Here is a 26441-nt window from a genome sequence, read left to right on the forward strand (position 1 = left end):
GATTGGAGTATGGCATGGTATATGCATGTGTGTAGCTCTTCTTCACTTCAGATGAGCAAAATTTGGCCTGATCATTATTTTAAAAGGAAAAAAAAAAAAAAAAAAAAAGACCACAGATTGCAGACTAAGCTCAGAGGCCCAAAAGTGTGGTGTGCACAGAAAATAAAGGCAAGGAACATCCTGCAAAAATACAGGCTTTTAATTTGGAAGCAGTGTATGTATACAGCACAACATTTTCTATAGCCATTAGTATTTGTAAAGATTAGCTTGCCTTAGCAACCAGTTCTAAAAATGGAATGCAAGCTCACACTACCTTCATCATATCACATCCAGGAGGAAGTGATTTTGTTACTGTGCAGGCACTTCCACTGTATTCATTACAGCCAACTGTATCAAATAAGCGTGCAATAGTATGGGATGGCATTTCCTTTTCCATAACATTTCCATAGATAGGAGAGTGTAGCTAGTAACATATTCTCTAAGGAGATAATAAATCACCTCTTAGGATTTTTTTAACAGTTAAAATCTCCATCATTTTCCTATGATACACAATCACTGGGAAACGTGGATGTTGGAAGTGTTGCTTCTGCATTAGTCTGCAGTGTTCTAATTTCCTCTTCCTCATGTATCTTTCTCTGTTTCACGTGCGATCTGCATAATGTCATTGGTGTGGATACTATCCAGGAAGGAGAGTGACTGGCTTGTATCGTGGAACTGGGATGGCTCCTGGCACCAAGGTACCTGGAGAGGAACACCACGCGCTGTGTAACAGAGAGCTGAAGGTCACTGTGCAGCCACGGTGCCCACATCTTTTGGTCCAACAATTCCAGGTAAAAATGGTCCATATCATCGAGGCCCTGGGGCGGGTCCAGAGCAGGGCTACGAAGCTGGTGAGGGGCCTGGAGCACAAGGCCTGTGAGGAGCAGCTGAGGGAGCTGGGGGTGTTCGGGCTGGAGGAGAGGAGGCTCAGGGGAGACCTCATACTCTGCAACTGCCTGAAAGGAAGGGGTGGGGAGCTGGGGTCGGCCTCTGCTCACAGGTAGCTGTGATAGGACCAGAGGGAACGGCCTCGAGTTGTGCCAGGGGAGGGTCTGGCTGGCAACGAGGAGCCATTTCTGCTCAGAAGGAGCAGCCAGGCCTTGGGGCAGATTGCCCAGGGAGGTGGTGGAGTCACCGCCCCTGGGGGTGTTCAAGGAGAGGCTGGACGTGGTGCTTGGGGACAGGGCTCAGCGGGTGGCGCTGGTGGCAGGAGGCGGCTTCTCCAGCCCGCCTTACTCTGACTCTCTGCTTCCAGGCCCCGCTGCCCTCAACCAACATGGCCGCGGCCGCTCCTCCGCCACGGCGCTCCGCCATTGGCAGAGGGGGCGGAAGTGACGCGCGGTCGGGATCCCGGCGGCACGGCACGGCACGGCGCGGCGCGGCCCGGCGGGGATGAACAGCCGCCTGCAGGAGATCCGCGAGCGGCAGAAGCTGCGCCGGCAGCTCCTGGCCCAGCAGGTACCGACGGGCACTGCCCGCCCCGCCCCGCCCCTCCCCTGCCGCGCCACGCGCGAGGGCCCCGCACCCTCCCCACGCGCAGCGGGCGCGCGCAGCGCCAGGTGCGGCCCTGCCGTAAACGGTCGGCGGCGGCCGCTGGGAGCCGTGTCCGGGGCGGCGGTGTCCGGCAGGGACTCGGGGCGGTGACCCGGGCGTCAGCTTGTGCCACCTCTCCTCCAGCTGGGAGCCGAAAGCGCGGACAGCATCGGCGCCGTGCTGAACAGTAAGGATGACCAGCGGGAGATCGCCGAGACCAGAGAGACGTGCCGGTCAGTATCGGCCTGCCCCCGCCGGCAGCAGGCAGCCCGCTGTGCTTTGTAATGCTGGCAAACGGGTAGGGGGGATCGCTCTGCAGGCAGCAAAGTGAGGGCATGCCACTTAGGGATAAACATGGAAGTCGGGGTGAAAGGCAGTGCGTTAGTCACTCGCATCCGAACTCTTAATGAGATGTGTACAGTTTGGGCAAAACCTCTAACATCAGTTCACAAATCAAGACTCTTCTTGTGTTAGAAAGTTACTGTGAAGCTGAACTGAGGTGTTATTTTAGGCTATGCTGCCTGTGCTGTCCCACAGCTCTCACTAAGAGCAGTTACAGTGCAGTTTAGTTTAAAAGTTCTTACAGTTTGAGAGACTAAAAAGTTAAAAACCAGTTAAAAACCAGGATGGAGTAGCTGGTGCTTATTGATTCTCACATGTAAGTAATGCAGACTTTGGGTGTGAGCAGGCCCAATTTGCGATAGGTACTGCCTCAGCATAAGCTGTACCTGTTAGAACAGGAGAACAAGGAGACAAGGTAGCTGTTGTCAGGAGTCCTATCATTAGGAAGTTGTACTCGTGTCAAGTATTCTGAGAGGGGAACAACTTCCCCTATGTGAAGTTTCAGAAGCACTTCAAACTAATGGAAGCAGGCAGCTAAGACAGATCTTCAGCGATATCAGAAATGTTCTCTCTGTAGTGTCAGAAGCTGTTTTATGTGAGGATTTTTATGCATGTTTTTAGGGCTTCTTATGATACCTCTGCTCCAAATGCAAAACGCAAATATCCAGATGAGGGAGAAGCTGATGAAGAAGAGATAGAAGAGTATAAGGTAAGACAAAAAGGAAAAAGTGACTTTTTTTTCTCTGGTGCTCGTGCTTCCCTGAGAGGTGCAAGAAAGTGTGTGTATGTGTACACGTATAAATACAAATAAATGGGATGTGTATAGGTTCTTTAAATACTCATGAGGGCTGAAGTAGTTGCTAAGCCATTCTCCATTATATTAGAAAAGTCGTGGTGGTAGGGTGAAGACCCCAGCAACTGGAGAAAAGGGAATATTACACCAATTTTTAAGAAGGGTTATAAGGAGAACTTGGGAACTACTGAGCAGTCAGCATCACCTCCGTGCCTGGTGAGATCATGGAACAGATCCTCCTGGATGTTACAACAAAACATGTGGAAGACAGGGAGGTGACCAATCTAGCAGCCTTTTGCAGTGGAGTGACTGCATCAATGGACAAGGGAAGAGGTACTGATGTCATCTACCTGCATTTCTGTAAAGCTTTTGATACAGTTTTCCACAGTATTGTTGCAACTAAATTGGGGTGATGTGGGTTTGATAGATGGGCTGCTAAAGAGTATATGATGGTCTGCACGGCCGTGTCTGGAGAATTATAGTCAGCAGCTCAATGTCCAACGGGAAGCCACTAATTAGAGTGGTGCCCCCCAGGGGTCTGTGCTGGGGCCAGCGCTACTGAATACTTTTATCAGTGATGTAGATGGTAGGATTGAGTGTGCCTTCAGCAGGTTTGTGGGTCACAGCAAGCTGAGTGGCGCAGTTGATACGTGAGAGGGAAGGGATGCCATCCAGAGGGACCTCGTGGACTTCCCGAAGTTCACCGTGGCCAAGTGTAAGGTCCTGCACCCGGGCTAGGGCAATTCCCGATGTCAGTGTAGAGGTTGAGAGCAGCCCTGCAGAGAAGGACTTGGGTTACTGGTGGATGAAAAGTTAGATATGAGCCAGCACTGTGCGCTTGCAGCCCCAAAAGCCAACCATACCAGGGGCTACACAAAAAGCAGCATGGCCAGCAGGGTGAGGGAGACAATTCCTATCCTCTGCGCTGTTCTTGTAAAACCCTACCTGGAACAATGCATCCGGTTCAAGATGCATCCACAGTACAAGAAGAACATGGATGTGCTAAAGTGGGACCAGAGGAATGCCACAAAAGTGATCAGAGGGTTGGAGCACCTCTCTTAAGAAGGGTTGAGAGAATGGGAGTCGTTCAGCATGGACAAGGCCTCTGGGGAGACCTTATAGCAGCCTTTCAATATATAAAAGTGGCTTTTAAGAAGGTGGGAGAAAAACTTTCTAGCAGAGTATGTGGTGATGGGACAAGGGGCAGCAGTTCTAAACTGAAAGAGGGTAGACGTAGGTTAGTTGTGAGGAAGAATTTTTTTCGTGATGAAGATAGTGAGGCACTGGAACAGGTTCCACAGAGAAGCTGGCAATGCCCTATCCTTGGAAGTGTTCAAAGTCAGGTTGGGTGAGGCTGTGAGCAACCTGGTCTAGCAGGTGTCCCTGTCCATGGCATAGCATTAGACTAGATGATCTTCAAGGTCCCTTCCAACCGAATCCATTGTATGACTTCTGTGATACGTCCTTCAGTAACATCTTCCTTGGTATTTTCCACTGCAAAGACCTTAGCCAGCATGGTTCTCTCCAGATGTACTTTAGGTACGTTGCATTGGATGCTCACCAGAACCTGGTGTTTGGAAGTTCATTTAGCACTGCTCCTTGGAGAAGGTGGGTTCAGGTGGTAGTGCCCACAGGGAATGACAGAGTGCCGCTGCTGGTTGGCTTGTGTGGGAAGGAGTGGTAAAATGTGCATGGCTACACAAAAAAATCTTGAGCAAAATTTGTGTCAGAAGAAAAGCCTGCACGGGTCATTAGATGAGGTATGGGGAAGCTGAGGGTGTCTTCCAGCCTCCCTGCCAAGTGCAAAATAATGCTGTGTTGTATGAAAGGACGAATGAAGGGATCTTAAGGGAGGGCTAGTATGAGGCTTGGTTCAGGGTATACTTTAAGTGTCAAAAATAACCAGGAAAAGTTCAGTTGGGGTGGAAAAAAAAGCCTCCATGGTCACTGAAAAATGAGTGGTTGTCAAACTCTCATGCCCTTCATTTTTCAAATAATCTTCCAAGTGCTGTTTGATAGCTGTCTTGTTTCATATCTAATGTAGTACTTTGGCTAACATAGTAGAGGAAAGAGGTTAAACAAAAGAACAATTATGATACAGCTGTCTTTCTAATTTGCTTTGTATCTTATTGCAGCAAGTGTCTTCCCTCTCCTTTTTTTTTTTTCTTGTCCTCATAATCTTGCTTCTGTGATTATCTAGAATCAAGCTCAGTTTATTTACGAGATATATAATGTCTGCTGTTCCCCTGGACGCCTAAAAATAGATACATTTATTTTTTTAAAGTGAGGTTACATTTGTCTTCAGTTTTATTAAGCTTTCAATAGTACTGTCTTATTAAAACCAGAAGTAGATATATGACAGGACATTTTTGATGGCTAAGTGTTGAGGTCTATCTGTAAGTAGAAAGACATTTCTTTTTTAATGTGCTAAGTGGTAGTCTGTAGATCTTGTTTAGCAAACCAATTAAATCACTGTCTCGAAAGGATTTTCAGAGTGCACGCAATATTTGTGAAGTGCTCATGAGCACATGGTCATGTGTGATCAGTTCATATTTCTTTATACCTTATCCATTTTTCACCAAGTATGTGGTTAAACAATTTTTTGTGTGTAGGTGTGATATATGTGGCTAAGTCACTTCAGTTGTGTTTAGCATATGAATCTTATCATTAACATGGAGAAACTTACCCTGAGGTGGGCTGTAACCACTTACGGAGGGGTCAAGCTCTTGCTATGTTGTTGGAATTGGAAAAATAGTAATGCTATCTCAGATCAACTTCAATCTGGCCGATGAATAGATTTATGGAACATGAAATGCACAAGTTGAAAATCTATAATGGAGCCATCAACTGCTTTTTGCAGACACTGTTAATTCCATTTTGGCAAGGAGATAAGAACATGGTAAAATCCTGTGTGTTTATATAACCTTTTTGTTAGTACTTTGAGCAAGTTTAAATCTAGTCTTGTAATATGAACTGGTCTAAAAATCTAAATACTTAGGTTATCAAGCCTGATTGGATTGAACTTAATGCATGTTAGAAGAAGCAATAGTAGCCTTAGCTACCAGCATTCCAGACAAATTTTACAAATGTGTCCATTTTGTTAGTAAAATTAGAGGTAAATATTTTTGACGGAAAGTGACTGGTACATCTGTACAACCCTGACTTGCTGAATTGTTGGGTTCTGCATGAAGCAGTCAGTCAGTCCTTTGTAGGCTTTTTCATTATTGGGAGGAAGTCTAAGAGCAGGATTTGTTGTGAAATTTGTTTGTTGAAGAAAATTTGTTTGTTGAAGTGTGTTAATCTCAGCCAGTTAGGAACTTCTGATGCAAAGAAATGGGTTTTTGTTTGTAGAATAAATGTTAAGTTATAGTGGTGGTTTTTAATAAGCTTTTGTCTCATATGAAAATAAACGGCTATATAGTGAAAAAGAAGATGGGATGTTTTTCTTGGTAAAATGCCAGGATTTCTTTTTATGGTTGAAAGAGTCAAAAACTTGGCTCCTACAAGTAGAGGGGAAAAAAAGAAAAAGAAAACGACCACGGACCCAGAGACAAGGCTGTGTTGAGTCCTGTCCATAGGTCTGAGACATTTCCATTCTTGATTCTTTTGATTATTTGGAAAAAACAAAACTCAAATGTAAGGAGTTTTTGCTCTTATATCAGTATTTTGTAAATCGTTGCATCTGAAGTGTTACGTTTGTTTAATTTAATGTCTCCCGATTAAATGTTAGTCTGCATGAAAGGTTCTTTTTGAAATCTGTTAAAATCCCAAATTTATAATCAACTTTTTATGTCACAAGAATGTTGTGAACTGGAAGGAGATGGAGCAGTTAAATGAGGCGGGATCTTCATTGATTGGTAGTCTGTGGTGTTAGACAAGTCCTTTGCATCTCAGTTTTATTGTGTCCTCAATTTGACACTCGTATATTTTTAGCAGTGCTAGCTGTCTGACAGTGTAAAATACAGTATTCTTTTCATAAAGAAGAAAGGGAAGGCAGAAGGGGGTATTCTTCACGAAACTAGAAGAAATCTATTGTAGAGCCTAAAAGAAAACAGATCCTTCTGTCTGATCCACAAGGCTGTCTTTACAAGTACCAGAAGCAAAGTAGGATAGAGAAATAAAGAGTATGCAAAAAGAATAAAAGTTTAGTGGAGACGAAATCAAAGTAAAAGACTATTTTCTATTAAACCTTTGTAGGTCTTTCAGGCTGCCACAGTAGCATCCAGCTGCATGTGAAGCTCCTCACTGTCTTAGTTGCATGTCATGGAGCAGTCCGCTTGTCCAGCTGCCCGCTGGCAGATTGACTTCTGCCTGGAAGCTGGGCTCTGCACTGCACACCACAGAGACGGGGGATGTGGGACAAATGCTTCGCTATCAAAAATTAATAGTGGAGATTTTAAGGTCAGAGGGTTCAGCTGTGGTTCTGAAGAACTTGTACAGTACTTGTGTTTTTGTCAAACCGTAACAGTTGTGCCAGGATTAGTTTGAGCTCCCTAGCCTGTAACTGAAAGTGGTGGGTACTAAGACTAGGCTATCTGCTGCCCCTCCCAACGTGGCTGCAGGCTTCTGGGAGCTGTGATGCTCCATCTCTCCCCTTCCCCAGATGTAAACTTCATCAGTTTTGCTTGTACCTGTATAAATGTCTGCTGTCAACAGTGTCCTGTGGCAAACAGGCCCAGAGTTTTACCTTTTTGCTAAGTACAATATTACACATCCTTCGAATTTGCTGTCTGCAAGCCTGATTTGATACTTTTTTTCACTTGGTTTCTGCAAGCAGTGGTCTGTGAGCTTGGAATGCCTCCTTGTCATTGTTCGGGATGCCGAAATAATCTTACTCTGTTGAATCTTCCTAATTGCATAATGTATCTTTAGTCATCTGAAAACACTGTGCATTTAAAAATTGTGGTTAGCTTTTGTTTCCCCAACTTAGCAACAATAAAACAAATTTGTAAATCCAGTACAAGAATGTCCTATCTTGGACTGTTGTTAATTTCATTCTGTATCTGTTTATATTGTGCTTTGCCATTGGAAAGTTCATGCCTTTTTCTTTGCAGCTGCAAGATTATGTTTTTATTTATTATAAAGGCATAAAGAGGACTGGCATGACTCAGAAGTAGGTATCTAACAAGTGCTTACCACCAGAAGGCTAAAATTTAGAGGAAAATGGGAGAGGGAAAACAGGTGTTATCTTACAATCACACAAGCAGAATTTAGTAAAACTTGAGCTTTCTGCTTTTTTTGTTTTTCCCCTGAATAGCACTTGCTGGTGTTTGTCTGCTGTTCCTTCATTTTACTTGTACGTACTACTGCTATTTCTGATAATAATATTTTTTGGGGGAAGGGGTCTGGTTAAGGAAGACAAAAAAAAAAGTCTGTTGCCCTAAGTTACTCTTTTTATCTAACAAAGTAACTGGGGAGATGGGGAAGAGAGGGAAGTCTCTGACCTGTTAATTTTGTGAGGCGTTTCAGAAGTTGGTACTAAGCTCCAGGTTGGAAAGAACACAGAGCTTACGTGTGTTTCACAATTTTAACAGCTGGAGGGATCAAAACAGGGAGAACAACTTGTTCTGTTTTTTTGACAAACAGCTTATTTACTATAGGGTAAATGCAAAGACAGTAAGAGCCTCTTCTATGCATCTTTTGAATTAACGTGTGGTGGTGGGGGGGAGTTGTTTTCTAAGAGAAATCCGTCTTTCTTAAGAAATTAAATGTCTATCTTAAAATGTCTTTTTTTTGTATTTCAGCCTTGACACAGCTTTTCTCATACAAAGCAGTATATTAACTGATTAAGTTTTCTGTTGTAATCAGCAGTGTATGAAAGAGTATGTGAATCCTACTCAAATATGATAGATGATGTTATTCACTGGTTCTCCAATTTTATTTACATATAATGGACTCTTTCAGAATGAACAGAAAAAACAAAGTGACATGAAGAGTCTCTTTTGTTTCTGTTCTCTCTGAATACTGCATTGGAAGTTCAGAATGTGTCAGTATGACAGATCTCCGAACTCAAGAAATCTGTTGAATGGACAATTGGTGACATTAACTAGGGAAGAAATTGTGATAAAATTCCTCCTTCCTGCTCATTGTGAGACTGACAAGTAGGAAGTTGAAAGTTACTTTTCAAAAAAGTCCAAATGAAACGTGATTTTGTACCATGTAGTGTTTCTTCATGGTGTGGACTATAACAGATCTATACACATATAGGGAGATGGTTTCAGCTGCTAAGGTGAAAAAGATTGTACTAATGAAGAACTTCAAAAAAATCTATACCTCACTTTAGTTCAATGAGTGAAAAAATGTTGGGACAAAAATTGAAGTTCTACACCTTGTAAAGCACAATCTACACTATTGGTGTCTAGAAATGAATGGTTTCTTATTTTAGTCACCTGACCCCTTTTCAGTAACCCTGTCATCAGTGGTGAGAGGCAGAGCTTTTTGGCTACAGGTTATTTCCTCCTTCACCCCCGATACAAAACTGTTCTTGAACCATTCATGATGCACTGTTACAAGAGACTTATGTTTGTAAACAGCTCGCTCAATTCATTAAGAAGCAGAATCATAACAAGGAGAGATACAGCATGATCTTACGCACCTCTAAAATCTGCTTTGTTTCCCAGGATGAAGTAGAGCTGCAGCAAGATGAAGAGAACCTGCCCTACGAAGAAGAGATTTACAAAGATTCCAGTACCTTTCTGAAGGTGAGCAGTTTGCGCAGTTAGAACTCTAGTCAGAAACGGTGTAGCTGTGTTAAACTGTTTCAGCAATTTATTACATTTGAAACACAGCCTTAAAGTTTGAAGTAATAAACTGAAATTCACAGGTTCTCCTGAAAGATGTAAGAGTGACAGTGAGCAGTAGTAATGGGGAGTCTGATTTGGGAGGAAGAATGCAACAGTCTCTAATAGTTTGGCTTACAAAGGCATGTTGAAAAAAAAACCAGTTACTTTCTCTTTTATCAGACTAATGCATGCAGTGTGTGTGTTTAGTTATATCACTGTAGTTCTCACTGAAATCCTTTTGTTCTCTAGGGTACTCAGAGCTTAAATCCCCACAATGATTACTGCCAGCATTTTGTGGATACAGGACACAGACCCCAGAACTTCATCAGAGATGTTGGTATGTCATACTAACTGATTGATATTACCTCATTTTCTTCACTAGCACTTTGTTTTTTTTCCTTTCTTGATTTCTCACAGTTACTGGAAAATGTAGATATGCATGTATGTACTTCATTGTTTTGTCCCTCTGTGCATACATATCAATGTATAAATTCATGTGAATGATTTTTTTTAATCGTTTAGGAGAATATTAACCAGTCTATCTTGGGATTTTATTTGAAAGTATTTAACCAAGAAAATATTTTTAAAACTAAGCTTGATGAGGTAGATGAGTTTAATGAGCAGATTTTGAAGTCTTTGGAAGTGTAACTGACTGACTTGTAGTTCAGCTGTTCCTGGGATGTATTGTCTCCAAGAATGCATGTAGAGTACAGATAATACTGAAGTATTCAACGTAGTAAGCAATATGGATAATATTTACCAGCTAAGGTTTGTAACTTCTGACAACTCATTAGAAGTCCCAATACATTACTGCATTTAGAGGATGTAATTTTTTAAGTTCATGTTTATCGGATCATTTAAGGGCTTGTTCTTGAATTCTTAATTTATTAAGCCCAAATTTAATAGTTCCAAAATCAAGGATCCTGTTTGGTCCTGTTTCCCAGAATGGGTGCGTAGTGGTTATGTGCTTTAAAACAAGGCAGGACACTTCCCTGTTTACAGCTGTCTGCAACATTTTATTCAGCCCATATTTTATCGTGATTACAATTGTCAGGGAAAGAATGTTGTGTATAGGTGCCAGCCTAAAAAAGGGTTGTTTGCCTATCGACGCAGTTGGTATTAGTTTTTCTTCTCTCTATTTTGTGAATGCTTCTGTAAAGCACATCAGGTTGTTTAGTATTAAAACTGTTGACTCAGTTATTTAAAAAATATCTTAATTTAAAAAATACCTGGGCCTCACAGTTACACACTTGAGGTAGTTGTACATTATTATTGGAACTAAGTATGTAAAGAGTGGATACCAGCCCATGTTATTTACTCTAATTTCTCTGCTGCATAAAGAATGGCATATTGGTTAGCGTAAGTCTTCTGCGTGAATGCTGAGACTGCTTGGGTGCTAGTTCAAAATCGGATGCTATGCCGTAAAAAACTCTAGGGGAGGTAGTGGTCCCATAATACCAGGGAGAGACACTTAGCATCCTAGAGAATGCTTTTGTTTTGTGTTGTTTTGTTTTAAACAATTAAAGTTATCTTGATTGAAAATTCTTTTTTATCTGTTGCCTAGCTGCTGGTAACCAGCTTCCATTTCCACTGGTCAGGAGTATTTGACTTCCACTGGAAGGAACACAGTAGTGGATATCAGAACAACATGGTGGTGTTCTTAAGATGTTAGGGATTTGAGGGAAGAGATGAAAATGATTTGTGATTTCTTATACATAAGTAACTGCGGAGACAGCAGGGATGCATACTAACAAATTCTTTTACCACTGTAATGCCTAGAGTTTGGAGTTCAGAAGTTTGAATTAAAGGAGAGGAGTCTGTTTTTGTTTTTCTCACTCCACTGAAGTAGTAAATGTGAATGATCATGAGACTTTGTAAATAACTCTAAAGCTGCTTGGGGACTGGGATGGTTACCTTTTCAGCTTCTGCTGATACTATTGTTAAAAATAACAGAAATATACTCTTTCTGGCCACTTTTTTTGGAGGGGAGCTGTAGTATACTGATTTATTTTTATTTTTTTTAGAAATGTTTACTGCAGAAAACCTAATTAGGCTTCTCCCTTGTGAGTTCAATACATGTAAAAAGTTTGAAAATTAGCAATCATAAAGCTAAGTCTTGAAATCCAATAAATAAATATACCCATGTTCAAGTCTCCACAACTTAGCTAAGTACTAGATCTCTGTATAAGGGGCTGAAGGGAATCAGCTACAACCCAATTGTTTCTGTAGAGATAGTCCTCAAAGATCAACTAAAACAATGGTGGAAATTAGTGTTAATTATATCTTAATATGAATTTATGGATGGGGGAACAACAAAATAACTTTCTTTCATCATTCTTCCACTATTCGTTTAAATGAAAGATATTCCTTCTTATAAAAAGAGTTGTGAACTCTTGATCAGTGTGGTGCTTTAGAGAAGATTAGAACATGGACACTGAATTCATTAATATCCAGCTGCATTAACCATAACTAACTGGGTAAAGGCAGAAAGCTTTTAAGTACTGAACAAAAATCTTCTTTGAATGGTGTGGTTTGTTTTAACAAAAAATAAAATAAGGCTAAGTATTAACATGTTGACTTCATGTTTTCTTCTTCTTAGGCTTAGCAGATAGGTTTGAAGAATATCCAAAACTTAGAGAGCTCATCAGATTGAAGGACGAGCTGATATCTAAATCTAACACTCCTCCCATGTAAGTGTTCTTGTGGAAAATATCTTTCTTCTCCAGACTGGTTTGAAGTTAGCTGTCTGCTTTGTAAATTTCTATCTTTAGCACCTGCTCAGAATTTACATTTTCTATTTCTGTTTGTGCATACAGATTAATTGAAACTTCAGAAGAATAAAATCAGTTTGTTTTCATTAATCTATGTGTTTAATGCAGTATATAAATTTCCTTCCAACGTGTGATTATTTACAGCATGTGAAGCTTTATTTTTTTAAGACTGAGCTGCCAAGTGATTGAGCTGCAGGTTTTTATTTGGGAACTGAAAGGAATGTACCGTATGATCATTAATCTCTTTGTATTGTGTAGTTTATGCTAACAAGAAAACCTAAAAATTGGCCTCAGTGTAACCTTAGTTGTTCTTTTAAAAGTGTTTTTATATAATATTCAGTTTAGTGTCTATTCATTCTTAGTGTCTATTAATCAGATGTTACTCTGCAGTTTAAGACCAAAAAAGTTTAGGTTGGCTGGAAATAATTTGTCCTATTAACTTCAAATTACCTCTCAGTTTTTTGCTGAGAGCTAGATGCAGTATAAGCATGCAGCATGTTACTCCCAGGAGTTTGAACCTATCTGAATGTGAACCTTATGCTTTTAAAATGCAATCCTAATCTGTACTCAGAAAAACAGCATTATTTCATAAATTATATGAAAAAACTTGAAGGGGTTGTCTAAACAATTGAGACACAAACTGTGTAACCCAACTTGGTATTTTGAAATTAGATGCATTTTTGCATGCTTAGCCTGAAAACAAAAAAAGGGAAAACTGGTAATCAAATGCTACATTCTGATAGCAGTGAATACATTCACAGAATAATCATCTCTTCCAGATTTATTTTTGGGAGGAAGGGTGGTGGTAGTCTGCTAATCAGGCGTTTTGAAACTAAAGGTATTGGGGGAACAGGGTATCATTGTTTTGGATAGTGATACAACAGTACCTAGTGGGCCAGTGTAGATGCCAGGCATAAGGGTGAGTTTGAGCTTATTTAAGTAAACGAACTTGTTAGGGAATTATGCTTTTACTACATGGATAGAGAAATAAATTTATATTATGTGAAAAGTAACCACATTTCCAGTATTCAGAATCTTTTCAACATAATATAAAACAAATGCCAATCCTAAAAATATGCCACTTTTCTGAAGTGAAGCAAACCAGAAGTCTGTTAGCCTGTTAGTGAGTTGATGTTTAACTCAAATGTTGATGTTTTCTCCTATATCGTCCATGGAACAGCATCCAGTCTAGGTTAAGCAAGAATGCTTTATGCATCTTTCTTGTGTTTAGTGTGTTTAAGCTTTCGTGAACTAAATGGGAGTCTCTGCTCTTAACTTGCTATGCAGAAGTGCTGTGTGGAGTCTGAGTTTCAAAGCACTGTTGTAACTTCTCCAAGCAATTGATCATCTTTTGTTTAAATAGGTACTTACAAGCAGACTTGGAAGCTTTTGATATTAGGGAACTGAAGTCCAAATTTGATGTGATTCTCTTGGAACCACCACTGGAAGAATACTACAGAGAGACTGGCATTACTGCCAATGAAAAGTGCTGGACCTGGGATGATGTAAGTGTTTTTCTTGCTATGGAAAGGATTTCATACATGTACTTAAGGATTAGTTTGAGGACTTAAGTTGGTAGCAGAATGTTTTAGAGATGTGTTTAAAGAAAAATGGGATGTGTTTCGAAACCAAAAGTCTAGATTCTTATAAAAAATAATTTTTATATCATACGTATGCCTACAGTGTTTGTGTTAAAAGACATTTCTTTCCCCGAGGAGTTTAAGGAATTAGAAATACCATTTTATTTTCCCTGAGCCTGACGGAAAACTTAAATGTACTAAGTGGATTTTCTGTCTACTCCCAAATTCAGAGTTTCCTTTTCTCTTTGATTTTTGCTGTTGAAATTCACAATATCTCCACTGTAAATAATCCCTTGTTTCTTTAAATTCTTGAAGAGGTTTCTAAAGTATGCTTTTTAACACATTAATCTTTCATCAAAAGAGTAGATGAGTATATGTCACTGACATACCTTCTTTCTCTGAAGTGTTGGTTAGGTATGAAATTTTAACAATCCAATTGTAATCTTGAGAAGCCTGACAAAATAGATCAATCGATTATGATTTTTGTCTTGTATTTACATATTCCTTTACTACTTAGTCACCTCAAAGGCTTTTTGAATAAGGAGAAATCTCAGCGTGTAAGATGTGATCTTTCTCAAGATCAGTGTAGGTATTTTTGTTTTATTGAACTTCAGAGAACTGAGTTGTAGAAAAGATTTAAAAATTGTTCCAGTAGTAACGCATGTGGATGTAAAGAAGAAAACAGTCAAGACTTAGTGATACATAACTGTTTTATATCTGTACTTTTTCTATAAAGTCAGCTCTAGAAATGTAGGGTGAGGCCTAGAGGCCTTGAGGTACTGAATCTCATTAAGCACAGCAATTTGATGACACAAAGCATGCTGACAAGCTTAAGTATTCCTTCACTTGGGCATAGAACAAAAAATCTTGTAATGCTAATGTTGAATACCAGTAAAGTGGTCCTAGTCTATATACATGCATATACATTTTACCCATTTATAAACAAAGAAACCACAAGAAAACAGAGCATTTCTAGTAGTAGAGCAAAATAGCTGATTAAAAACTGTTCGAGTAACCATGTCAGGAATCCTTAGATTCAGGCATGTTGGTTGGAATATACAGTTAATAAATACATATCATTCAGAGACCCTGTTTGAGACGTATGCAGACTGTGTCTGTGTTAGCAGCTGATTTGTCACAATACAAGTGAATCATTGGAGTGAAGCAGCTGTAGTGGAGATTTTTCTCATCTGTCTTCTATGTAGTTTGGAGGGAGGGTTATGTGGGGGACAGCTTCCTTGTAGATTAGATTGAGTTTGTCTCCTAAAGCCAAAACCTGTGAGTATGTAACTTCACAAGTGAATCAGTCAAACTAATCAATCAAGCGAACAAAATAAAACACAGTCCACCTTCAAGGAATGAAGTTGAAAACAAAGGTATTCATATCTGTAATAATAGGTTAGGTGTTAAGGAATGTTAAGGACATATTAAGGAACAGGTAGCTTCTGTGTTAGCCATCCCGTTATGTCAGGAAAAAAATGATGCCTGGCAGTGTTGTCTGACGGAAAAAATATTTTGTCCTTACAGAAAATCTAGAAGTTTTTTTTCTTTTTTTTTTTTTTGAGTAAGGAGTCATCCTCTTAGTCATGAGTTGTATCATCTTAGACTGCCTTCTACTGCATTATTTTTCTTAACAGTGATGCTTAATGAAGCTATGAAGCTTGATTTGATGTGTTGGCAAGTTACAGATGAATCTCTTCAATTTGTACTGAGAAACAGCTGTTTTGCATCTGAAGTTATTTCATCCTGCATGTTTCTCATTTGTTATTGGTGAACCACTGTCCTGATAAATTCTTACTTTTTCTTTTTCTGAAAGTGAAAATGGAGAGAATGTCTTTTCTATATGATAATAGGAATAAGGCTGTGTGTATTTTTTTTACTATTTTTTATTTTAAACATGTTTTCATAAGCTTCATACAAGTGACTTCAGGGCTCAAAAGAATCAGAGTACCCCTGTTCTGTTACTAAATCTTTTTACTACCAAAGAATGATGCAATTAAGCAGTGGTTTAGGAAGAAAGTCACATGGATTGTACTAGTCTTTTAAGAATGGAATTTTATGTGCTGATAAAATTTATGCTAAAAATAACGATCAAGCTGATCATCAACTACACTGAAAATATACACGTACTGATAAGTTAACTTGCACACCATGCTTTCTGGAAAACTATTTTAAGAAGATGGCCATAAAGATAATGCTATCTGAACTAACATCTTTAATTAAAAGTGCTTTCTGATGGTTTCTGTGATAATGCTTCAACACTTGTTAGCTATTTATCCTGATATAATTAGGGATTATATACAAAAAAAAAAAGTAAATATTTAATTCAAAAACATTTTATTATTAGATCATGAAATTGGAAATTGAAGAAATTGCTGCCCCAAGGTCATTTGTGTTTCTATGGTGTGGATCAGGAGAGGGTCTGGATCTTGGCCGAGTGGTAAGACAATGTTTTAATTCAATTTATCAGGGACATGCTTAAAAGGTTATTTTTATCTTTGACTTTCTCTGTATAGAATTCTCAGCTGCAAAGGCTCAGAGATATTTTCTTACTCTGGTAGAGGATATGTAATTTTAAGTGGATTAAATACATTTAAGTGGATCTGGCATTAACTGTTTTGATACTAAAATTTTCCAGATGAGTTGCTGTGACTGTGCAGAAGCACAATTCTTTCATGACTAGAAAGCTGTACTGCTGTCTTGTTTTTTGGTGCATGCATGTTGCCACAGGAACAGGTTGCCATGTTTAATGCATTTAAATCAATGGTTTTTAACAAGTCTTAAATTTTCTTATAGAAATGTTCTTTCTAGTAGAAATGTGCTGCTGTTTCATCAAGTGGGACAGAATTGTGTGTGTGGCACTGTTAAGCAGATCTTCTCTTCTGTAGTAAGCTGTGAGGTTTTATTACCCTGGAAGATCTTGGATTACTCTAAAGAGTAATCTTTGTGTATGCCAGGGTAGCACTGCTTCTTGTTGGGGCTGGTGGACTAAGAATTTCCAGTATGCTCTTATGTTGAAACATTCTTTTCTTAGTTTGAGCAGTGTTTTATTAAAAAACAATACAATGTTTGTTAAAAGACAGTGTGTGGTTAGTAATCTGTTGGCTTTATCACCTATTTTTCATTCTGAGGTTGGTTAAAGTAGCTTTTACACATATGTATGATTTTGGTCATGGACTTGCTTATAGTAGCTGGGCAGTTCTTGACCACAGCCATATCTGAAGGAGCTTAGGTCTCTAATGTTGGTTATAAATAGGTATAAGATAGTAATGATTTATAATTATATTTATAATTTATAATTATAAATTATTATAATGCTAATTATAAATAGGCTTATGATTTCTTTGTTTGTTTTTAAATATAGAAAAAAAGGACACAAAGCGATAGTAAAGAATCTTTATAGAATTTTATTTGGATGTAAAACACTACCTGATTGCAGGTATTAGTGGAGACAGGGCCAAGGCAGCTGTTGTTTTGACTAGTTCTGATTAAATTTTTAAGCGTCACGAGGTTAACAAAAAAATAAAATATGTGTGCCCAGTTCAGTAGGGAGTCTGTGCTGTGCTGTCAATATCTATGGTTAGATATTAAAAAAAAAAAAAAAAAAAGGTGGTATGTAGACAAATCTGTGTGTGTATAAATTTTTTGTTTTGTTTTGACAGCTTGACAAAGCATAGTACAGTCATGCCAGTGAAGTGGTTCATTCATCTGTGACATATTTCTCTTCCAGATAACTTTTAAAAAAAGTCAAGTATCCGTATTAGTTTTCAGTTTAGGTTACTTTAGTTTTTGGTGTACTATGAACTGTTTTGTGTCCGTAACATGTAGTGTCTACGCAAATGGGGTTACAGAAGATGTGAGGACATCTGTTGGATTAAAACAAATAAGAACAATCCTGGAAAGACGAAGACACTAGACCCTAAGGCTGTTTTCCAAAGAACCAAGGTAAAGGTTTGGCTACATTCCTCTGTTCCCATTCTGTCCCTTCATGCTCATCGAACACCTGGTGCTCCACAGCAGTTGGTGACCTGTTTTCAGGGAAGTGGATACCAAGGCTTCTTGGCAAGAGTTCTTTTCCACAAAGTGCATTATGTGAAAATATTCACATACAACATATTCACAGAATGCGTGATGAACTTCTGTCCCCTTCTTGACTTCACTCAGCATGAAGTATAGAAGTTTCAACTACGTTTAATAATGCATTGTAGATTTCTGTTAGAATATTCTAAATGTGATAATTTTGATCCTCATTGAAATGCAGATGGCTGAAGACAGTTTGTAGATTGAGGGAACAGGAACGAAATCCTGAGAGTGAGAATGGAAAAATGTATAGAAAATTCTACTGTACATTGTAGTGTTTTTGTCTTCTGGGTCATTTCAGTCATGGGTGAATAGTAAATGAGCACTATTAGTAAAACCTTGTATAACACACAAGCTTCTTTCCATACAAGAGGGGAGAAGAACATCTTTTGGCTGGAATTAAAGCTGGCAGAAGATCTTGGCTGAATTTGATGTCTGAATCTTTAAAACTGTAGATTATAAATTGATGTAGTCAATTTATAATGATGAAAAATCACTCTGGAAGATTGGCTAATGGTTCTAAACACATATATTCAGGTATGTGCCCTGAACTTGAACCAGATGGAAGACTGTCAGGGACCATAGTTTAGTCAGCATCTTCCTGAAGATGACTGTCATGCACAAGTGACAGAATCAGTCAGCTTGGTTTAAATTAAGGAGTTTCATAGGCATGTGTTGTAGATGATGTGTATTGCAAGAGATGCAGAGGACAAAAAAAAAAATATTCTGATTTAAGAGACTCAAATGTATATTATTCAAGACCTTAGAAAAAAGTTAATAGGATTAATGAATTATTTTGTGTATGCTGTAATATAACTGTGGCAGTTTTACTGAATGCAGAAAGTTGGCTGATAGTTTAAAGTGTCTTTAACCTCTGGACTCATTCTACATTCATTAATCATTCATTAGTGTCAAGCATCCTCTGCCCTGTCTCAGATTTGCAAGCTTTAAGAAGTATAAACTTCCCTTTAAAATCTTTCTTTGACTTGCATTTACATTAATCTGAAATTTGTTTGAAAGTGTGTTGTATTAGCTATAAATATTTGTAAGTATAAATACTGTATGTTTATTGTATACAATATTGCAAATATGTGCAGCTTGCTCATGAGGGAGAGGCGGATTTGGGGGGCACTTCCATGTCTTAGTGGAGGAGAATAATTTCTTGTATTAGGGAATTTCTCTGTTTATTGAACAACGGTTGGGCTGAGGTCACTACTTATGTACTAAACATGGAAAATTCAGCTAGATTATTTTGACTAAATAGCTCTGTTGTGCAAAATGTATTTACCAGTGATTACAGTAGCAAATACTGTCCATCTGTGTTTAGTTCAGGCATCTCTCCAGATGTAGGCTTTGTGCTGTGCTACCTGTTGTAGAATCTGCCGTGCTAATGAGTGATGTTCCATTTATTATGAAAATAAGGTGTTTTGGATAGTTCTTCTAAAGACTAGAATCATGAAGTTTTGCTTGATGGGTAATTTATTTAGCAGTGTTCTAGCTTTTTATTTAGATAAATATAATGTCCAAAAACCATATAGCTTCCATGCAGTTGATCAACTGCATACATTTGATAGGTCACCTATTCTGCCTTTCGTATTTATTCACTAACTCTTAAAACCCTTGCCAAAAGTCTGTAAATGATTACATACTTTTGTCTACATCTTCTTTAGAGCTATCTGGTGACGGTTAGTAAATCAGGGTTTTATGGTATCAGGGAAAATAGCTCATTTGAGGTTTAGTATTCCCAGAAACAGAACTGTGATATTAATATGTAGAGCCTGCATTTCATCCTGTTAGGGTGATTTCCTATTCATAGGAATAGTACTAGTACTACGTACTAGTGAGTTCCAGAGATCTATAATGTTCTAGAGGAAAGGAAAGCAATGCTTGTTACACTTAAAGTACATTTTTAATGCTCACAGAATTGACTGAGATTGTACTGATAGCTTCATAGTGGTTTTACTTTTTGATGCAGCGATATCTTTTGGAAAGGAATCTAAGGATAAAAGCTATTTTCATAACAGATATGATATTAAAAAAAATAGATCTGGCTTTCACAGTTTTGTGACTGAGAACTTTGGGAATTGTTTGTATGAAAAAAAGGTAGGATCAGAATGCTGATACAATAAACTGTTCTCTTGCTCTTACCTTTACCTTGCGCTTTCTTTTCTTATGGTGATTTCTCAGCTTTTCCAGCTTAAAGCGGTTCTAACTTTGCTGTAATTGAAGAAGTTCAAATATCTTACCTCATCCTCTGAGTTCTAGCACTTCATAGCATGTATTTCACCAAGCCAGGTAACTGGTGCTCTCTCAGCTTTGTTTTCAAACAGCCTTTTTAGTAGCTTCTGCTCATTCTGTTTTTCTAGTTCATGCTTCGGACTCTTTCTGTATGGCAGTGAGATGTACTCTGCCTAGAATTTACTTCCCTTAATCCATGGGTGCCTGTGCTGTGGCAGCATGTGACGGGTGCTCTTCTGTGTTGTCTGTGTGTAGGAGCACTGCCTCATGGGCATTAAAGGAACCGTGCGTCGCAGCACAGATGGTGACTTCATCCATGCTAATGTAGACATTGACCTGATCATCACAGAAGAGCCTGAAATTGGCAACATAGAAAAGCCTGTAGAGATTTTCCACATTATTGAGCATTTCTGCCTCGGACGACGACGTCTTCATCTTTTTGGAAGGGACAGTACAATTCGACCAGGTACCTGTGATGTTTATTTTGTCAACTAGTTAAATTTTAGTTTACTTCAGTAGCCCTCTTCTGTTATCTAAGACCACTTGATAGGTTCTGGTGGAAGCTGAGACAGTAATATTTAGTCCTTCTGCACTAGCTGCAACTTCAGACAGTGCAGTGTAGATTTCAGTAAACCTTTTGAACAAGTTGTGGCATGAGCTAAAGTGTTTGTCCATCCTGGTGACTTTTCTGTAGGTACAATCATTAGGAAGTGAGAAGCCTGCTAGATGGAGAAATTCCCAGGTTTCCCTACCCTTCTGTTCCCAGACAACTAACCAGCCTGATGTTCTTCAACAGAGAAGGACTGAGGTGTCACTGTGACAGTATCAAAGGGACTTTTCCATTAGTGGCAGTAGCATTGTATGGAATTGTACCAAGTGATATTACGGTTATAATTTCTGCTCTTACTATTATGTTTAGGAACAAGTCCAAGTCACAGATTCAGGTACCACTATTTTCTGTTTTGTTTTATAAATACTCGTTTTTAGAACTAAATACTTACTCAAACAATAAAAACGATCTTCAGGCTTTTGTGCTCTCCATATCCTAATTGAAGGTAAATGCTGAAATTGTGCAGTATTCTACTGGAATACTGAAATGTGGGTTTTTTGTCTTTCAAAGTCAGATTCTGTATATGTCGTTCCTACTAAACTTCAATTTTTTGGACTTAATAGTGAAGTAAATATCACAGCAGCTGTAAAAATTGAGATGTCTTTATCATGTGCAAGACACAGCAACAGAACTCTCTGCTTGTAAAAATCATACCAGTGTCCTACAGAGGTTTCCAGAGGTATGTCATAGGTCAGAGAATAGATTTCAAGGAGGTCTGTGTTTAATTTATGTGAAGATCTGTCAGTCATGAATCTGTGTTGTTTGGAAACTGTGACAACTATAATTTTTTCAGAAATAGCTTATTTTTTAACCAATGTTTTTTCACCTGTTCATGTGTTTAATTCATCAGTGAGTATAACAAAATTCATCTGAGATTTCTTTTTCCCCACATGGCATGTATTTACACCTCAGGAGTGTGATTTCTTTTTCTAAACTGATTTTTAAATCCCTCTGAGCTTGGTGCTAGACCTGTTGTCGGTATCTCAAGAGCTAGTGTCTTACACTGGGTCCTTCATTTAGTATGACAGATAACGTGGAAATACATGGATTGGATTGAATTGTACTGCATTTTATTTGTTTAGATGGTCAGGCTTTCCAATTTGTCATGTATGATGAAGTAATTTTGCTGCAGGAGAGTACAGGCTACAATAATAAGATATATCTGGACACAGTTTTTGGCTTTTATATCAGTTGTCAGTGCCACTAGTCCAATGTGAAGTACAACACAATGGACCCGGTTCTTTCAGTTATCAGTGGTACTGGAATAGGGTCCCCGGGACAGTGCACACGGCACCAAGGCTGCTGGAATTCAGACACAGGGATTGATTTTTGGGTGGTACTGTGTGAAGCCAGGAGTTGGACTTGATGATCCCTGAGGGTCCCTTCCAGCTCTGGATATTCTGTGATTCTGTGGGTGCTTGAGGTGACTTTGTACCTGATGTCATGGTAGTGTAGTTGTGCTTTACACGCTGACAGGTGCTGTGAGCGTTGGTCTCTGAACAATGAATAGTAACAGCATGCCCATTTCAAAAATAAAGGAGATTGGAGGATGGAGAGGTAAAAATGCTGTGGTTTCACTTGATTGAGATTCTTCTAGCAGTTCTGTATAACACTGTTTTCTACCAAGTAGAGATGAATGGTTTGGATAGCAGAAGGGAAATGGATACGAGTCCAGCCATGGTGTGTTTTACAAAACGTGAATGTTAATACCTATGATAGAAAAAATACTGCTTTTTCTTTTACTGTGATTGGAAAAAGTGTTATATCAGTAGAGGAACTGTAGGCAATATTGCTTAAGTACATATCACAGTACTGTTTTGGTTTTGCTCACACGACTGTAGATCAGTGAGAGTAGTGGTTATTGGCCTTTCCTATTCTTTGGCTTGCCTTTGCTTTGAATTTTCATGGTGATGTCTCAATGTGGTTTGTGCATTTTTTTGTTTTGTTTTTGTTTGGTAGAAATACATTGTTTAGACATTACTTCAATGCTGTTGTAGGTGAATTCTCATAAGTTAGTGTCACAATGTCCTGTCTGTCTGGTTCAACATTTGTATTTTTAAATTTAGTGGTTATCCTGCTATTAGGTTGTGTACTTTAAATCCCTTTATTCTTTGGGAAGTTGGCAGAGCATGGTGTTTTTTTATTGATTAACGCTTTGAGTATAGGACTACTCAATTTTGAATTTGTGAATCTCCATAGTGATCTGTGAAGTATGAAAACCTAAGCAAATAGACCTTTTTTCTTTTATTCTTGTTTTCCGTATTAGCATGTTGTGAGACTGCTGAGCCACATTCTTCTTCATTAAAATGATGCAAATGAAACTTAAATTTCCGGTGACATTTTCAAGTGGTCAAGCCTTATTTTAGGTCCAAACCCAATTTTAGTTTATATTCTGAGGAGATAGGCATTTAAATCAAGTATGTTCCTTCCTCTTTGATTCACTTGGTGAAGATGAAGTGCTCACTGAACGTTATGTTTGTACATAAACAGGTTGGCTTAACTCTTTATACTCTGTTTTCATCTCATGGGATTCAGCAGCATTGATATTTTGCTGTGTTTTCAAATGTGTGCTTACTGAATGCTGTGCTCCTGGCTGCAATGTCACAGTTGGTTCTTGGAGACAAAGTTAAGCACCTTTTACAAAGGGGGGAAAGAAGAAGAAGAGATTATCTAAACTAGACGAATTTACTGGTCTGGTTTACAGTGCAGTCCCAGAGGGGCTGGAAAATGTAATGTAAGAACAAGTGAAAAGAACCGGGAAAGTGGTATTGTAAAACCACAGCCTGAATGTTACATATTGATATGGGAACCAGAGGGGAAAAAAAAAAAAAAGCAACAAACCCAATCCAAAAAGCCTGTACAAATGTCAAAGTAAAATCTTAACTTTTCAACAACTGTGGTTTTTCAAGAGGTGACCTCTTCATCCTGTCCGGTACAGATGACATGTAGATAACAGTCTGTCCCCATCACTTGTGGTGGCCTTGAAGCACGAAGTTAGTGCTTTGGTTGACTCTGCTTCTATTCCTTAGGCTGGCTGACTGTCGGACCCACCCTCACAAACAGCAATTTCAACGCAGAAACATATTCTTCATACTTCACTACTCCAAATTCCCACCTGACCGGCTGCACTGAAGAGATCGAGAGACTTCGGCCCAAGTCACCACCACCCAAGTCCAAGTCCGACCGGGGTGGTGGCGCTCCAAGGGGAGGAGGGAGAGGCGGCACCTCAGCAGGCCGAGGAGAGAGGGGCAGAGAGAGGAACAGAACTAACTTCCGGGGTGAGAGGGGAGGCTTCAGGGGGGGTCGTGGAGGTACCCACAGGGGAGGCTTCCCCACACGCTGACGCCTGCTAGGAAGTCACTTCTTCCCGCAGTCCCTTGCCTCATCTCCAAACCTTTTTCTTAGTCTTGTTTTTGCTAAAGTGAATTATTTTGAGGACTCAAGCTAGATGACTTTTTAAATTGTTTTTGGTGCAAGCAGTTCCGAATACTCTGCCTTTTAGTGACTGGCCTGGCACATCACCTCACTTTGCAGGCAGGATCCTGCACCTGATGGCACTAAGCTCAGCCTCCCAATGGCTTCTGTTGTCAAAGCAGGGAGCACCATCTCTTCAAGCCATGCACAGCACTGAAGTGAAGATACTTGCTGTTCCCTTATGAAACTTGCAAGCTGTGTTGTTTGTTTTTTTTAACTGTCACTTTCTCCAAAACATGGATTCCTTTTCCTTCCTTGTAGGTCCAGGTTGGGGCTGATGTGCATTAATAGGATGGAATGGGCATAAAATGCAGTTCTGAATTGCATGGCAATAGCAGACTTATTCTCTTATTCATGGAAGAAAAAGTACTGTGTCTATACTGTTTTAACTTCTTTTAAACCAAGGAGCAAACTGAATAAATAGAATTCTATTTTTTCTTATTTGGTCTAATTTTCCCAAATTATTCCTGGGAATAGGGAACAAGTTTTAATTTTTCCTTTGTGAAGTACATGCACTTGCTTTTGATGTCAGTTGTGGGGAGAGTGGTGATTCTGTGCAGTCACATGTTGTACTTTGTGAAAGCAAGAAGTTGTGCGTTTATATCCAGTCCAGAACTTGTACAGGTCTGGATCGTTTCTTGAGTAGGGATTTTCACTCAGCCTCTGGCAGTAATAGCCTTGTTCTTTGGTAGGGAAAACCAGTCCCACTGCAGACCAATTGCAATGTTTGTAGTAGAAAGACCTTGTTAGAGGCCATACTGGAAATTGAGGTGATGTGAGGTGAGTGAGTGCTTCCTGAGCATAAGCAGCTGAACAAAGAAGGTGCAGTCATCAGACTGAGCACTTTGCTTTGCTTGTGGACCCCACCTGCATTGGGAATGGACTGTTGGTGATTAGCACTGGAGAGCAGCATGACAAGAAAGTGCTTCACTGCGGTATGTACACTACTTGTTTTCAGCAGAGCTGCAACTCTGAGCTTCCTGGACAGTACTTGGTAGAGTGAATGAACCTGACTGTTGGCATCTCAAATTCTTAGGTATGGATTTTGGAAAATTGGCTCTTAAGTTCCAGTGTTTATCTGTTGAAGCCAAGCTTTTAAGTAACTGTCCTGTAAAGCAGCAAATTATTAAACTTGTTTATCAAAGCCAGTGTTGAAATAATTTTGTAAATACTTTGTGGATTTACTTTCTTCTTAAGGTTTTGGAATAAGTAAGTTTTATTGTGGTTTCCTACCATTGTGGTTGTCTGCTGTTCAAAAAAGAAAAGGGGGGGGGGGGCAGTTACTGAAGTGTTCTTTCAGGGCATGAAATCTTAGCAGGGAGGATCTGGTCAGTGTCACTGCCTTGGTGTTGTATGTATTAAGGGGCTGTTAAAGGGTAAATGAAACTCACCTGTAGCTTACATTTTGTTTCTTCCTGTTAGATCCAGAAAGCTGAAGAAGGACTGGAAGGGGAAGGGAGGAGGGGGGCTGGTTAAGCACTGTGTTCACTTGGCTGTCAGCAAAGTCTGCTGAACACTACTGAGAACAGCACTTAGTAGTTGTGTTATGCCACAGTAAGAAAACATTTTCTTCTTGATTTTTGCACTAATCATGTTCTTGCTCAAAAAGTAAATACTGAGGACACTTAATCTTAAGAAGGTAGCCTGTGGCTTTTTTTTTTTTTTTTTCCTTGGTTAGTAGAAAATATTAATTTTCATTTCCTTCTTTTAATCCTATGTCCTTAGCTGGTAGTTTGGTTCTTAGACTGCTCTTAACATAGAAAAGTGGGCCGCACTGAAGATGAGACCTAAAAAAGAACCAAATGAGCCCTGTGTCTGTATCGGATTTGCAGAAGCAGGGATGTTGCTTGAGACTTGTGACAAGAAATTAATTACACATGGTCTTGTAAACAATTCTAGGAAATCCCTCTTGAATATGTGAAGTTGAGTTTCCGTGGTTTTCCTTCAAAGCTGAAATAGCTGAAGTAGTGTAAGAGGGGAAAAAAGAAAAGTCTACTGTTCCAGAGGGTGTTAGATCCCATTTGGATGGGCCAACTACACCAAGGAATTGTAATGTTTACGTTGGTAACAAGCAACTTGCCTTACTTTTCTAATAGAGGTTAACTGGCAAGAAAATAAAGCTTCCTGCTTGTCACCTGTGAAGGAAAGACGCCTTCTGGTCATATTCTGAAGGTGCTGTTTCAACAGTGGTGGTGTGCC

At 39.3% G+C, this 26441-nt stretch overlaps 1 protein-coding gene across 1 annotated transcript; it reads left to right on the forward strand.

Annotated features, from left to right (window-relative positions):
* The first annotated feature begins 699 nt into the window (after positions 1–699).
* On the forward strand, positions 700–25390 carry METTL14 (methyltransferase 14, N6-adenosine-methyltransferase non-catalytic subunit). Its single transcript, XM_084517933.1, has 12 exons — positions 700–830; positions 1295–1497; positions 1717–1805; positions 2536–2623; positions 9328–9408; positions 9739–9826; positions 12089–12179; positions 13624–13765; positions 16188–16280; positions 17669–17785; positions 20414–20624; positions 23798–25390. Exons 2-12 carry the CDS (start codon positions 1432–1434, stop codon positions 24109–24111), a joined length of 1380 nt encoding a protein of 459 aa, XP_084374059.1. The 5' UTR covers positions 700–830; positions 1295–1431; the 3' UTR covers positions 24112–25390.
* Positions 25391–26441: the final 1051 nt, after the last annotated feature.

The sequence above is a fragment of the Aythya ferina genome (assembly GCF_964211825.1).
Source record: "Aythya ferina genome assembly, chromosome: 4".
Classification (NCBI taxonomy): Eukaryota; Metazoa; Chordata; class Aves; order Anseriformes; family Anatidae; genus Aythya; species Aythya ferina.

What these genes read in the sequence shown, in the direction of transcription:
- METTL14 (XM_084517933.1), top strand. Translation starts at nt 1,432, where the DNA reads ATGAACAGCCGCCTGCAGGAGATCCGCGAGCGGCAGAAGCTGCGCCGG. An exon ending in ATTCCAGTACCTTTCTGAAG is followed by an intron (nt 9,409 to 9,738) that starts GTGAGCAGTTTG and finishes TTTGTTCTCTAG; the next exon opens with GGTACTCAGAGCTTAAATCC. An exon ending in GGACAGTACAATTCGACCAG is followed by an intron (nt 20,625 to 23,797) that starts GTACCTGTGATG and finishes TCTATTCCTTAG; the next exon opens with GCTGGCTGACTGTCGGACCC.